Source organism: Cetorhinus maximus, chromosome 17 (assembly GCF_964194155.1).
Source record: "Cetorhinus maximus chromosome 17, sCetMax3.hap1.1, whole genome shotgun sequence".
NCBI lineage: Eukaryota > Metazoa > Chordata > Chondrichthyes > Lamniformes > Cetorhinidae > Cetorhinus > Cetorhinus maximus.
Window position 1 is genome coordinate 61,936,424 of NC_135895.1, and position 15,424 is coordinate 61,951,847.

General features: G+C 41.2%; 1 protein-coding gene across 2 annotated transcripts in view; it reads right to left on the reverse strand.

Annotated features, from left to right (window-relative positions):
• raver2 (ribonucleoprotein, PTB-binding 2) overlaps positions 1 to 15,424 on the reverse strand; it is an 87,301-nt gene that overhangs the window by 18,747 nt on the left and 53,130 nt on the right. For both annotated transcript variants that reach the window (XM_078561307.1, XM_078561306.1), the window contains exons 10-14: positions 10,326 to 10,440; positions 9,415 to 9,590; positions 8,274 to 8,360; positions 6,905 to 6,964; positions 680 to 796 (exon numbers count right to left, since the gene is read on the reverse strand). In XM_078561307.1, the coding sequence (XP_078417433.1) occupies positions 680 to 796; positions 6,905 to 6,964; positions 8,274 to 8,360; positions 9,415 to 9,590; positions 10,326 to 10,440 (555 nt within the window). The remainder of the gene's footprint in view (positions 1 to 679; positions 797 to 6,904; positions 6,965 to 8,273; positions 8,361 to 9,414; positions 9,591 to 10,325; positions 10,441 to 15,424) is intronic.

Genomic DNA, 15,424 nt, shown 5'->3' on the forward strand with positions numbered 1-15,424 from the left:
CCTTCTAACACAAGCAATTAGTCTCACAGCTCTTCTCTGCTCAAGGTTTAAGTGTACTCTTGCATCTTACTGACCTTGGGCATAGCACTCAAAAGTTGCAGTGTGACCAGGATACTATAAACTATTTTAGCGTTATGTCCTCTGGTTTGTCCTCTGCATAGTTCCAACATTCTACTCACTTTGTTGATTGCTATTTTGCAGGGATTGTGCCTGGTAAGTAGCAAATCTATTTACATACCTTGATACCTAAATCACGCTGAGCTAGTTCAACGTATGAAATATGCATGTCACCCATTTTTCTTTCAACGTTCCTAAGGGGAACAGAGGAATTTTCCAGTTCTCCTTAACAGCCTGTGTTTTGAGGTATCGCAACTATGTGGGGCAAGTTAGATGGACTTGGAGGTTATTTGCAGTCTAGCATTTCTATATAGTTTAGGTTCAATGTCAATATTGATTTCATTCGCTATTATAATTCAATTCACTTTGTAGACCCTTGGCTGACTCTTCATATTTGTCTGCTGCTCCTAATTTTCTTCTTCCCACCCCCTATTTCTACTTGATATTGTCTGAATTTGACCAAATAAGAGCCAGGGAATTAATGTAAATGAGTATTTGCCAATTTGTCACCTAAAAGATCATTCAAACCAATATTTAACTTTGCATTATTCATTAACCCTACCTTGTTGGTTTGGCCACTTTGCATGCTTCCCGGGAAGTAGGTTTGACTTGCAGCATAATAAGAAGGCACCACCTGCACAGCCATACTGTAGTCCACACTGGTATTTACAGATGTGTGCTAGAGGGAAAAATAAAAGCGCTCAGTTTTTAGGAATACAAAAGGCAATATGGTCCAACCATGCTGTGCTTTTTGAGACATCTCAATCCAGTCCATCTTCGCACCATAACTCTCAATTTTTGTTCTCACCAAGCAACATCTTCACGTACACTTTAAAGTTATATACATTGGACTTATTTCCTTATCCTGTTGTTTCACATTTCAATATTTCCTCGCCCACTGCCCCTCTAATCGTCCATTCCTAGCTGCTTTTCTCCTGAGTACAATATAGTTTGAAGTAACAAAAACAGCATTTTCTCCTTAAATGCTGTTCAATTAAAGATGCAACAATCCAGTTATAAGTGATTAAATTGTTGAATGGATGCCCTGATCCCTGACCTCCATCCTCACCAACATGGATGCAGCTACCAGTGTAGGGGTGTCAAACATACAGTCTGCAGTGTCCTGTGCATGGTACTGCCACATCCTCAAATGGGACACTATGCTCTCGGACGCTGCTCCTTTCAAACTTTTAAACATTGTGTCTCTCCCCCGCCCCCCGGCAATACTTTGCGACATCCCCATCCCACCAGTGCAGTCACAAAGAGCAGCACTCACATAGCAGTGATCCAGGAGAGAAAGGAGGAGCAGGAGTGCAGGGCTGGGCTGCAATACATGGAGGAGGGGCATCTGGAAACAATAATCCAGAAAAAATTAATAGTCACATGGGCAAATGTGGGTTAATTAAGGAAAGTCAGCATGAATTTGTAAGAGAATTTAGTGTTTAACTATGTTGAAGAGTTTTGAAGAGGCAGAGGGGGTTGATAAGGGCAATGCTGTTGATGTGGTGCACGTGAACTTCCAAAAGGCATTTGATAGTGTCACACAACAGACTTGTGAGCAAAGTTAGAATTCATAGCATAAAAGGGAAGGTGGCAACATGGATGCAAAATTGGCTGAGTGACAGGAAATAGTAGTTAATGGATGTTTCTCGGCTGGAGGAAGGTTTGTAGTGAAGCTTCTCAGGGTCAGTGGACCCTTGCTCTTCCTGATGTATATTAATGACTTAGACCTTGGTGTACAGGGCACAATTCCAAAATGTTCAGATTACAAAGCTTGGAAGCATTGTGAACTGAGAGGAGGATAGTGTAGAACTTCAAAGGGTCATAGGCAAATTGGTGGAATGGGTGGACAGGTGGTAGATAAGTTCAATGTGGAGAAGTGTGAAGTGATTCATTTTGGTATGATGATGATAATGGAGATACAATATAAAATAAAGGATACAACTTTGAAGTGGGTGTAGGAGCAGAGGGAACTATGTGCATATGTGCATAAATAATTGAAGTTGGCAGTTAACATTGCATACCGTAACCCAGGCTTGGTTAATGGGGGCATAGGATACATGAGCGGGGAGGTTATGCTGAATTTGTATAAGTCACTAGTTTGGCCTCAGCAAGAGTATTGCGTCTAGTTCTGGGCACTTGAGGAAGGATGTGAAGCCATTGGAGAAAGTGCAGAATAGATTCATGAAAATGGTTCCAGGGATGAGGAAATTCAGTTATGAAGGTAGTTTGGAGAAGTTGGGACTGTTTTCCTTGGAGAAGAGAGGGCTGAGAGGAGATTTGATAAAGGTATTCAAAAGCACGAGGGGTCTGGACAGAGTAGATAGAGAAAAGTTCCCCCTCATGAATTGGATAGAGGAGAGGGCAAAGATTTAATGTAATTAGCAAAGCAAACAAAAGTAAGAGGACGACAAACATTTTCACGCAGCAAGTTTTTGGGGTCTCGAATGCACAGCCTGAGTGTGTGGTGGAACCAGGTTTATTCAAGGCATTCAAAAGGGAATTAGACTTCTCTGAAAAGGAAAAATGTGCAGGGTTATGGGAAGGTGGCAGGGGAATGGCACTAGGTGAACTGCTCATTCAGAGAGACAGTGCAGACATGATGGGTCGAATGGCCTCCTTCTGCACTGCAACAATTTGTGATTCTGTGACGTACAGCCCACAGCTGCCCATTGTAGTACACTAGTTTTGGAAGGAGCACAGTTGCTACTGCACAAAATGGAAAGTAAAACAAAAAAGCTTATTGTACCATTTCTTTAGTAGCCTATAGCTGTCCCTTTAATTACCACTGGAAGCTGTCGCAGAACTGGAAAAATTCTGATTTTTCACAGTATGTGCACCACCTAGTTTTTCAAACATTTTGCAGAAGGGCTCCAACAGGCAAACAGACCCTCCTTTGCAGTTTTAAATTGAGCCAGTGCTAAATTCAGCTGCCCATCAAGGATATTCAAAAACATTATGGACTAATATGGCTAGGGCCTTGGCACCAATCCAGATTAGATGCAACACACATCTTGAAACTGATGAATACTAAACCTGTTTTATGTCCCAAGGATGGCTGAAATACACCAAATATTATCCCAGTGTTCCCAAACAACCTTTGCTGAATGTGGCCTATGCAAAGTGTGAGGACGTCTGACTATATCCACTAAGTAACTTGAGTCTTTGCACTAGCGGACTGTGCTAGGAACAATTCCTGATATGGCAAAACACAGGCTGAGCATAGCATGTCATCCATGCTCATCCAAGCAGAACATTGTTCAAACGAAGCAAAGTCTGAAATGCCCTGCAAAATTGGATAGTGTGAGGGTGAGCCTGATTATCAAGGACAAGGTCCGGCTGATGCAGGATCCAGTTCCATTCCACTCTGTTCTCAGAAGTATCAAGGCTATGATGTTTCCCAGGTAAAAGGAAACTGAGCAGTTTTATGATTGGGTCACCTCTAGCACCTCTTAAGCAGCTACAAGATGTGTTTTAAGGTTACCTTTTTGGCAGCGGAGTTCTCCAGTCAGACGGTCCCCCTTGGGGGCAGAGATTTAATAATGGGAAACAAAGAAATGGCAGAGACTTTGAACAATTATTTTCTATGTCTTCACAGTAGAAGACACAAAGTATCCCAAGAATAGTAGGGAGGAGCTTAAAATAATCATGACCATAGAGAAAAGTACTAGGAAAATTAATGAGACTAAAGGCTGACAAGGCCTCTGGGCCTGATAGCCTCTATTCTAGGATCGTAAAGGAAGTGGCTGCAGAGATAGAGGATGCACTGGCTCTAATCTTCCAAAATTCCCTAGATTCTGGAAAGATTGCAGCTAATTGGAAAACTGCAAACATAACACCTCTATTCAAGAAAGGGGGAGTGAGAAAACAGGAAAATTATAGGCCTGTTAGTCTAACATCTGTCATTGGAAAAATGCTAGAATCCATTACTAATGAGGTTGTAGCAGGACATTTAGAAAATCATATTATGATCATACTGGGTCAACATGGATTTATGAAAGGAAAATCATGTTTAACATATTTATTAGAGTTCCTTGAGGATGTAACAAACAAACTGAATACAGTAGTATTTAATTTTCAAAAAGGCAAACGATAAAGGTGCTATTTTAAAGGTTACTGCACAAGAGCTCATGATGTTGGGTATGGATAGTAGATTGGTTAAGTAACAGGAAACAGAGTTGGGATAATGGGTCATTTTCAGGTTGGCAAACTGTAACTAGTGAGTGCCACAGGGATCAGTTCTGGGGCATCGGCTATTTACAATCTCCATCAATGACTTGTAGAGCCCACCCGTATTGTAGCTAAATTTACTGATGAGACAAAGATAAGTAGGAAAGCAAAGAGTTTGCAAAGGGATATAGATAAATGCATCATGAGCTTTGCCTGAAATCCGCCAATATAAATAGAAGAAAGTTTGCTGCCTTAAATAGTTAATTCTTTCAGATTTGTGCTCTGAAAACTTTCTAATTTAATCAACTTGCACTAAGCTCCTTTTATTACCCAGTTCGCTGAACACAAGCCAAAACCGAACAGTACAAACGCACGACAACACTCAGACCAACATATTTAGCCCAGTAACAAACCCTACACCATATTGCCCCAGCACCTTATATTACATCCATTTCCTGCTAAAAACCACAGCCACTGTTGGTGGAATCTTCAGAATAATCTTTTATTTAATGATTATGTGGATAGTTGATGATTTGATATTTAGAAGTACTCAAAAACACAATCTAAGAGCTGCCAGAAGCCAAGTCCTCAATTCCTACACCACCCCCCGCACCCCCACTGACCACATTCCATAATTCACCTCCCTCACCCAGCCCCACACTGGCTGAAGTCTTAATCAAGAGCAGCAGTATGTGTACAACAATGAGACAAATATGGCAGGCTGCTAACTTGTTTTCAGAAAGAACTGATGTGAGTTAATGAAACTGTGTCAAGTGTGTTTCAGTTGGCAGCACTCAGCCTCTAAGTCACAAGGTTCCAGGTTCAAGATCCTCTCCAGGACATGAGCACAAAAATGAGGGCTGACAATCCAGTGCAGTTTTAAAGGAATCCTACACTATCAGAGGTGCCATCCTTCACAAGACATTAAACCGTAGTTCTGACTGCTCTCTCAGGTGCATGTAAAAGAGCCCATGGTACTATTTTGAAGAGAAGCAGGGTATTTATTCCTAGTGTCCTGCCAAAATTCATCTCTCAATCAACATCACAAAAACAGATTTGCTGGTTATTACAGTACCACATTTGCTATCTGTAGGAGCCTGCTCTGCACAAACTGGGTGCAATGCTTCCTACACTACAACAGTGACTACAATAACATACTTTTGAAGTGTAAAGTGCTTTATGGTGTTCAGTGGTCATGAAAAGAGCCATAAAAAATGCAAGTCATTCTTTTATCTATAATTGCAATGTCCATTTAGCCTTCTATGGAGAAGCTTAATCTTTCAGGTGTGGTCTTCCTACCACACATATTCCTCAGAAGGGAACATGAAAAAATTCAAGTCTCCTATACATAAAAAATTTGCATTTTTCTCCATAGATGTATACAATGTGGCTAAACTGACTTAAAAAAATGAAGACTAGATGAAAGACCTCCATAATGCAAAATACCCAAGAAACAGTGGGGCATGAGGGAACAACAGGGTGTTAAATTCAAAAAAGCCAGTTGGTGAAGGATAGAACTGAAGACAAATCTTTACTCAGTCTAATATTTACAGATTGAAACAATACAAGTATAATCTCCAAACTCAATTAAACTCCAGTTTCAATGAGTATCTCATAAGACCATAAGATGTAGGAGAAGTAGGCCATTCGGCCCATCGAGTCTGCTCCACCAATGAGATCATGGCTGATCTGATAATCCCCAGTTCCACTTTCCTGCCTTTTTCCCATAACCCTTGATTCTCTTACTGATTAAAAATCTATCTCAGTCTTGAATAACAACCCAGCCTCTACCGCCCTCTGCGGTAAAGAACTCCACAGATTCACTACCCTCAAAGAAGAAATTCCTCATCTGTCTTAAATGGGCAACCCCTTACTCTGAGATTATGCCCTCTGGTCCTAGACACACTCAAGGCGAAACAACCTCTCAGCATCTATCCTGTCAAGCCTCCCAATAATCTTATATGTTTCAATAAGGTCGCCTGTCATTCTTCTAAACACCAATGAGTACAGCCCCAATCTACTCAACCTCTTCCCATAAGAAAATCCCTCCATACCCAGGATCAACCTAGTGAACCTTCTCTGGACTGCCTTCAATGCCACTATATCTTTCCTTAAATAAGGGGACCAAAACTGTTCACAGCATTCTAGGTTTGGTCTAACTTGTACCTTGTATTGTTTTAGCAAGACTTCCCTATTTTTATACTCCATTCCCTTTGAAATAAAGGCCAACATTCCATTATAACTGCTCAAGTGAAAGCTCAACTTATGCCCTCCACTTGAATATAATTAAACACAATTGATGTACAATTAACAAGGGTACCAAGTTTGGGTTTATAAACCTGAAAAGTAGGGATAACATTAACTTATTATCATAGTGAACAAATTCTAAGCAAACTGAATATCAGGAAACATCAGGAAGTTGCGAATGAGAAGGGAAATCTGGAAGAATTTTTCATACAAATCTAAGAACAATCATACAAAAAACTACCAAGATCGGTTGTTGAAAATGTAACTGCAGGCAATTGGCAATTTCTAGAGAGAAGAGGTGCTGAAAGATTTGGTAATGCTCATTGGCTTTTAGTTGCTGCAGGGCTTGGATGCATTTTCAGTTTCTTACCTGATTATAGAACATTTCAACAGGAGCTACAGATGTCTGAACAAAAGCTGGCGCTGGTACCTAAGAGCAATAAAAATACAAAACCTGAAATAGAGAAACAGACAACTTGATGCACAGTAGTGCAAGGTAATAAATTTTGGGAAGGAAAAAACTCAAAAGGACTGTGAGCTTACTCAATGGAAAAACCTTGAAGGGTGTCAGACAGGATTTCAAATAAATAATCCCTTGAAAGTGAAAGTGACAAAGTGTGTACTCTAGGATACAGTTCAGTGGTTGAATGTAGTCCGTGGACTGAATGCTTCATTATCACAAAGAGGAAAAAGTTTTAGAAGTTGAATCTGGTCTAAGGTCAATTAATTCATCTCAGGTCGGAGCAATGATTAGGCATTACAAGAGGTCTTTGCATCAACAGGTCAAAGAGATGGGAAATAGCCAAAGTTTGTCTAAACTTATAAGTTTCAGACGTGGGCAACCATACTGGGCATGGGCAACTGAACTGGGCGTGGGCAACTGTACTGGGCATGGATTCTGCCATAACACAATGCCCTCTTACCACAGAGAAATGCATTGCTGACAGTCACTGTTTCAGCTCATAGATGAAGAATCTAGTAGCTCTTCATGCTACTAGACAAGGGAGGGCCAATATTGCCTGTGTAAACACTCAACATGTGACACTACTTTTGAAATTACAACAGCCTTCATTTCTATGTGCCTCTCCTTTTGCAAGAGAAAATAAGGAGATGAAGTGCTTGCAGATACAAAGTTGCCACTGTCCATTTTCTTTTAATAAAGTGGTGCACTTTGTTTTATAAAAGTAACCACACTGAAAGTGAGCATTTATCTTCTCTCAGGAGCAATTCCAAAAGATGGCCCCTTTCAAATCAGACTTTTTTCTTTGAAAATTCCCTTAAGCTGTATTACACACACACACTCCTTTAGGATATGGAATGTCAAAGCAGTAATTCAGCCTAATTGTAGTTTTTATTATGTAAGTGATATAGTGTTCAGTTTCACTTTGTGCCCAAACTATCACTGCTGCTGTAAACATCTCTAACACAAATATATCCTCACATTTATCAGACTCTTACTCCCTTGCAAAGTTCATGTACACAAAGCTCAATGACAATATAATAAAAACTACAGTAAAGGCAACAGAGCATATTGAAGCACCAACCTATATAGTACCATGGATCAGAGCTAGAGTTGATGCTGCACTAAGGAGTTTCCGAAATGGACCAAGGCACTGCAGCAAAATTGCTGAGTTTAACACTTATTAGATTACATAAATTGCAATACACCATGGGTTTTGTACAATCTACAAGTCCTATTTATATAGCTAATTAATGCCAATCATTGCAATTTCACTTACCTCACTCTGCTCTTTCTCACACCCTACTACAAATGGTTCAGAGTTATGTGATGGAGCATAGTTCTGGTACCACTGTTGCATGGTATCCTGCCAATACAGAAACAATTTCACAGGCCATTTTCAATGCTTAGGCTAACACATAATATAGGATTGCAAAATACTGAGTTCCAATTCACCTTTAATAACATATCCAGAAATATTTAGTACCCAGTCCTGCCCTTTTTTGAGCCAGTTCTCCCTATCACCACATCATATTCCCATGTAGCTATTTGCAACTGCAGCTCACCCACCTTACTTGCCATACTTTATGCATTTACAAACATACATTGTAAACCCAATTTAGACCTTACTTACTTCTTACTTTCTTTCTTGTTATCCACTTTGCCTAATTCTACATGCACTTTGTTTATCCTTCTTAATACTACATTGTGGTCCCCATCCCCACCAAGTTAGTTTTAACCATCCCCAACACAGCAATTAAACTTTTCCTTCTGATAACTTCAGTCAATTTTCTGTGGCAGATGACAGACTTCTTCAGCTACTTTACAAGTGATTTTTAAAATAACCACAGTCATGAATACTTTTACACCACACGCTGACTTCCAAACAATTGTGTAAAAATTAACAATGCGATTATTTTCTAGAATTGCATCTACATGGCTCAGTGGGAAAATGACTACACAGGCCAGGTAGGTCTTAGGTTTGGCCCCTGGTCTGTCTGGTTGCCTCCTCCATCCTTCCTTCCTGTGCCTAACTCTCCACCTGACATCCAGTGCAGCAAGCTTATAGACTTATCACCTTTGAAACTCTTAGCTACCCTTGCCTGTCCCCTTCTCAAGTATTTTTCAATTCACACAAAGCACCTTGAAGCATAAGATGCAGAAAATCACTATGTGCAAGCTAGTATATCTACTCTATATGAAGAAAAAGAATTAGGTTTAAATTAAGTTACAATATATTTTGGTTGCATTCTGTTAAGCTCATTTCATATTTTAATCTAAGTATCCCTTGCTTTATACATTTAAAAATGTTGTTCTAATAATTTTTCCTTGGCCTTAATACTAAAGAAAATAAATAAATTTAATATCAAAACCAAACCATTTTCACAGCAGCCATTACAAGTTGCTATTTGTAACTCTACCTGTGAATACTCTCCACAGCTGGATGTATACTCAGGATAGCAGTCAAATGTGTACTGTGAGGCTGATGACTGCAGCAATTCAGGTGTTGTGACTGCCCGTGAGATTGCTGGATTCAACATGGATTCCAGGACTCCAGCGTGCTGTTGCCCAGGAGTGTGCTTACTGGCATTTCCAACTGAAGGGAACATAAGAAAACGGGTTTAAAATTTAGACAAAAAAAAACGATTAAACTAGCTGGTTGCAATGGGAAGAGTAAGTAGCAAAAACAAATAAAAGTTAAGAAAAATATATCTTCCTATTTTTGAAAGTTGCAACTTCACAGGCAGTGGCAGCTTTCCATTACCTTTATCATTCTTCATGAAGCAACAGACTGAACTAGAGGTTATTTGAATGTGGAAAATATCACACCTGCGCTTGGTTTTATTGATACCCACAGATGCACACTTTACTTCAGCAGTTTTTCCAGATTTTAAGATTGAAAGTAATAACTCCAAGTAAATAACAGATCCAAGTAGGAAAAAAAAACTTAGTTTTCTGTGCAGATAAATTTCAAATTTGTATAAACCAATTGCAGAATGCAATCATAAAGCCCAACCAATCTGAAAACTAATCAGCTGTGTGCTGCACACCTAAATTCTGGGCATCTATCGAGAAATTCAACAATATTTCAATACAGATACCAAGATTTTCAAAGGGGTGAGTGTGTACTTTCAGTAGAAAATAGTCCTCTACACTTTCTTTTCTTTGAGACAGCATTTTGCTTTGGATCAATGGCAGAATTTTTGTTGTATCTCTTCATTATCCTTTCACAAAACATAACCAGTTCCCTCCGCCATTTTGAAACCTCACTAACGCTAGCTGCTAGTTAATGCTATACTAGAAAGAGAAGACCATTTTCCAGATTACTCACCATGCAAATTCAAGTTTGGCAGTATATTGCAAAAGTTAAGATAAGGATTGTTCGGCATTTTTAGATCAGGTGGTGGGATTCCCAGCAATGATGTCTGGTTGCTTGTTGTAGTACTCTGTGGAGAGAGAAGACTTTAAAACAACAGGATTTTTATTTTCCTCTGTGAATCATCAATTTGATAATACAGAATACACAGTTTAATACACTGACATTGACTCTTTTCCAGTTTTCCTTAAGAGTTATAATAAATTCTTGGATTAACAAAATTCTTAGAAGATAAGATTTTACAGGAGTCAGGTTTCTAACATCGAAAGAAAACTTTTTTCCCTCCTCTCTGTAGATCTAAACTCTTGCTACAGGTACACATTTCACAAATGCCAGGTGATCTCTACCACCTGCTCAACTGACTATTTCCATTTGTGAACTTAGACATTGTTACAAATATGAAATTTATAAAATTGTTATATTTTGAGATGGTCTCTAAATTAGGGACAACCTGAGGCATGAAGGGAGTCATGTGACTTATTCTGAATTCTGCCCAACGCCAAGCTTGGGCGGCTTGGTTCTTAAAGGTTAAGGGGGATCCAGGCTGTTTTACCGGGAAGAAGGTGCAAGATGTCCACACCTGCAGATAATGGCAACAGCATCTATGATGGCTTTGGATAGACTGTTAGTCTCCAAGACACAGGGAGGTGTTAGAAATGTCAGGTTTTGTAAATGGTTATACTTTAAACTATTCAATTCCAAGATGGAATGGAGTTGGGGGCTGTAAGGGATAGCTAATCAGCATTTCTACCTGGATACAAGGTCCATGTGATTCATGTTGCCATGGAGATAAGCTTTGAGGTGGTTGGGGGGGGGGAGGGAAAGAGAGAGAGAGAGAGAGACACACACGGGAAAGAGTCCACGACAAGCCGTTGTCACATCAGCTTACAAGGTTTTCTAAAATATCAATGAACCTGAGGGAGACAGTTCAGTCTGTAAAAATCTGAGAGTAAGAGAGAAAAGAGGGACCCTCTAATGCTCACCATGCAGAATGTGAGTTGGGGGCTTGTGCTCGGATTGAAGAGATCAAGTTCATGAGGATTTAAACGAGGCTGGAAAATTCATTTAGCTTTGACGAGAGGGAGCAATCCCCAGAATAACCCTCACCTTGAAAGTCAGTTCAGGGATTCAAAGTTGCCCAGCTGGAAAAGGAAGCAAGCCATTAGGGGCTGAGAATAGCTTTGGACAGGTTCCTGGAGAATGAAGTGTCCACTTAAGAGATAGTAAAGTATAATTATGGAGGGGAATTTTCAGATGTTTTAAAGGTTAAATGGGAAATCTTTTCTGTAGATTATTCAGTAGGCAACTTATACTCTAGTGTTTAGAATGTTGTTTTTAGTTTATCACAGCAAGTCTTAAAACATGAAATCTTATTGTCTGATCCTTTCACTCCAGTCACTGGAAATTCGAATATCCTTTTTTTAAAAAAAGTAATTCATCTCTACAGGGATTGTAACATCATCAAGCAGGCTATTTCACTGTTACAGTGGTGGGAATTAAAAATCTTCCCAAGGGCAGTTCAGTCTGTATAAATCCAGTATCCTATCAAATATGGAATGGGCAGTCTCTCTCCAACTGTTGCATTTATTCAAGTAGTTGCCATGATTTTGCTTCATTGAAGTAGTGACGAAGAGGATAACCGGGATATTAATCAGAGTTGCCCAGACTAATCCATGTTTGCTACAACAACAGAACAGAATCAATAAGTCCTTTTGCTCATGGTTTTGCTTTGTCATGTTGCGGTGAAGCAGTCTGGGAAGAGCGTCCTGCAGTCAGCATCGTGGTGAAGCAGTCTGGGAAGAGTGCCCTGCAGTCAGTTCTTGTTGAAAATAACAACAGCGACATCACAAGACAGCGCAAGAGCACGGCGGAGAGATCAGAACCAGCGTGAGTGCGGGGAAGCTTCAAAAAGTGACGTCAGCACAAAAGTGAGAGCTAATTGGCGTGCAGTGGGTAAGATTTTTCCTCCTAAGGAAAGGTAAGAGTTCCAATTTTTATTTAAAATACATAAATAATTTAATTTTTTGTTTTACGGTATTTAACTTAAAGGGTTTTTTTTTCTACTAGAGGCATGGAAGGGCAGCTCAGTCCTGTGTTATGTATCACCTGCAACATGTGGGAAATCCTAGGCGCTCCTTGCGCTCTGACCGACCACATGTGCAGGGAGTGCCACCAGCTGCAGCTACTTGAGCTCAGAGTTTTGGAGCTTGAGCGGCAGCTGAAGGCACTGACATGCATCCGTGAGGCTGAGAGTTTCATGGATAGAACGTTTTTAGACGTGGTCACCCCACTGCTTACAGAAGTGCAGACAGAGGGGGAGTCAGTGACCAGTCAGAAGAAAGGTGTCAGGCAGGTAGTCAGGAAATCCCCAGGGTGTATCTCGCTCGAGAACCGTTTTTCTGTGTTGGAAAACGGTGAGATTGACGGTTTCTCTGGGGAGTGCAGCCACCCTCATGGCACTGAATGGCTCAGCTGCATTGGGGGTGGGGGGAGAAAAAGGGGAAGAGCAGTAGTGGTAGGAGACTCGACAGTAAGGGGAACAGACAGGCGTTTCTGCGGCCATAGACGTGACTCCAGGATGGATGTTGCCTCCCTGGTGCCAGGGTCAAGGATGTCACTGAACGGCTGCATGGCATTCGAAAGGGTGAGGGCAAACAGACAGAGATTGTGGTACATATTGGTACCAACGACATAGGTAGAAAGAGGGATGAGGTCCTGCAAGCAGAATTTAGGGAGCTAGGAAACAGATTAAAAAACAGGACCTCAAAGCTAGTAATCTTTGGATTACTTCCGGAGCCACATACTAGTGAGTATAGAAATAGGAGGTTAGTCCAAATGAATGTGTGGTTGCAGAGATGGTGCAAGAGGGAGGGCTTTAGATTTCTGGGACATTGGGTCCATTTCTGGGGGCGGTAGGACCTGTACAAGGCGGACGGGTTGCACCTGGATCGGCATGGGAACAACATCCTTGCGGGGAGGTTTGCTAGTGCTGTTGGGGAGGGTTTAAACTAACTTGGCAGGGGGAATGGGATCCTGAGAGGAGGTTCAGCAGGAGGAGATGCACAGCCAAAATTAGGAGAGCGAGCAAGAGAGTCTGGAAGGCATAAAAATTATAGGCCAGTTAAGGCACAAGGGAGGTTGGCAAAAAGTTGAACGATATTTACTTTAATGCAAGGAGTTTGACGAATAAGGCAGGTGAGTTGAGGGCACAAATGAACACATGGAAGTATGTTGTCATTGCTGTCACAGAGACAAGGTTGATAGCGGGGGCAGATTTGGCAGCTCAATATTCCAGGATATAGGGTCTTCAGGTGAGACAGGGAAGAGGAGGGGATATCGCAATATTGATCAAGGAATCAATTACAACAGTAAGGAGGGATGACATCTTAGAAGGCTCCTCAAATGAAACCATATGGGTAGAACTTAAAAACAAAAAAGGAGCAATCACATTGCTGGGAGTGTACGAAAGGCCCCCAAACAGTCAGAGAGAAATAGAAGAGCAGATATGAAGGCAAATTTCAGAGAAGTGTAAAAATAATAGGGTAGTAATAGTGGGGGATTTCAACTTCCCCAACATTAACTGGGTTAGTCACAGTGTGATAGGTTTAGAGGGGGCAGAATTCTTAAAATGCATCCAGGAGAGCTTTTTAAGCCAGTACATAGAAGGTCCTACAAGAGAGGGGGCGTCCTGGACTTGGGAATGAAGCCGGGCAAGTGGTAGGGGTATCAGCAGGGGAGCATTTCGCAGCTAGTGATCATAATTCCGTTAGATTCAAGGTGGTTATGGAAAAGGACAAGGATGCGCCAGAAATCAGAGTTCTAAATTGGGGGAAGGCCGATTTTAATAAGTTCAGATATGATTTGGCCAGAAGCTACTGGGAGCAGCTACTTTTAGGTAAATCTGCGTCAGAGCAGTGGGACTCATTCAAGAAGGAAAAAGCAAGAGTACAAGGCCAACATATTCCAGTAAAGACAAAGGGTGGGGCCAACAAATCCAGGGAACCCTGGATGTCAAGGGATGTTCAGGATTGGATAAAGGGAAAAAGGGAGGCTTATGGCAGATACCGGGGGCTCAAAACAGCAGAAGCCCTAGAGGAGTATAGAATGTGTAGGGGGGAACTTGAAAAGGAAATTAGGAGAGCAAAAAGGGGGCATGAAAAAACATTGGCAGGTAAAAAAGGAAAATCCAAAGTTATTTTTACAAGTACATTAAGAGTAAGAGGATAACTAAGGAAAGAGTAGGGCACATTAAGGACCATAGTGGTAATTTGTGTGTGGAGCCTGAAGACATAGGTAGGGTTCCAAATGAATACTTTGTGTCGGTGTTCACAAGTGAGGGGGATGACGTGGGTAAGGAAATCAGGCAGAAGGACTGTGATATAATTGAAGAAATTAGCATAGAAAGGGAAGAGGTTCTAAGTGATCTGGCAGGCTTAAAAGTAGATAAATCTCTAGGCCCAGATGAAATGCATCCCAGGCTGTTTAGTGAGGCAAGGGAGGAGATAGCAGGGGCGCTAGCAATAATTTTCAATACCTCTCTGGCCACAGGAGAGGTGCCAGAGGACTGGAGGATAGCCAGTGTGGTACTGTTATTCAAGAAGGGAGGAAGGGATAAACTAAGGAACTACAGGCCAGTCAGTCTAACCTCAGTGGTGGGGAAACTATTGGAAGCAATTCTGAGGGACAGAATTAATCTACACTTGGAGAGGCAGGGATTAATCAAGGACAGTCAGTTTGGTTTTGTTAAGGGGAGGTTATGTCTGACCAATTTGATTGAATTTTTCGAAGAGGTGACCAGGTGTGTAGATGAGGGCAATGCATTTGACGTAGTCTACTTGGGCTTCAGCAAAACTTTTGATAAGGTCCCGCATGGGAGACTGATAACAAAGGTAAGAGCCCGTGGGATCCAAGGCAATTTGGCAAATTGGATCCAGAATTGGCTGAGTGGCAGGAAGCAGAGGGTAATGGTTGGCGGGTGTTTTTGTGACTGGATGCCTGTGCCCAATGGGGTTCCACAGGGATTGGTTCCCTTGCTGTTTGTGGTATATACAAAC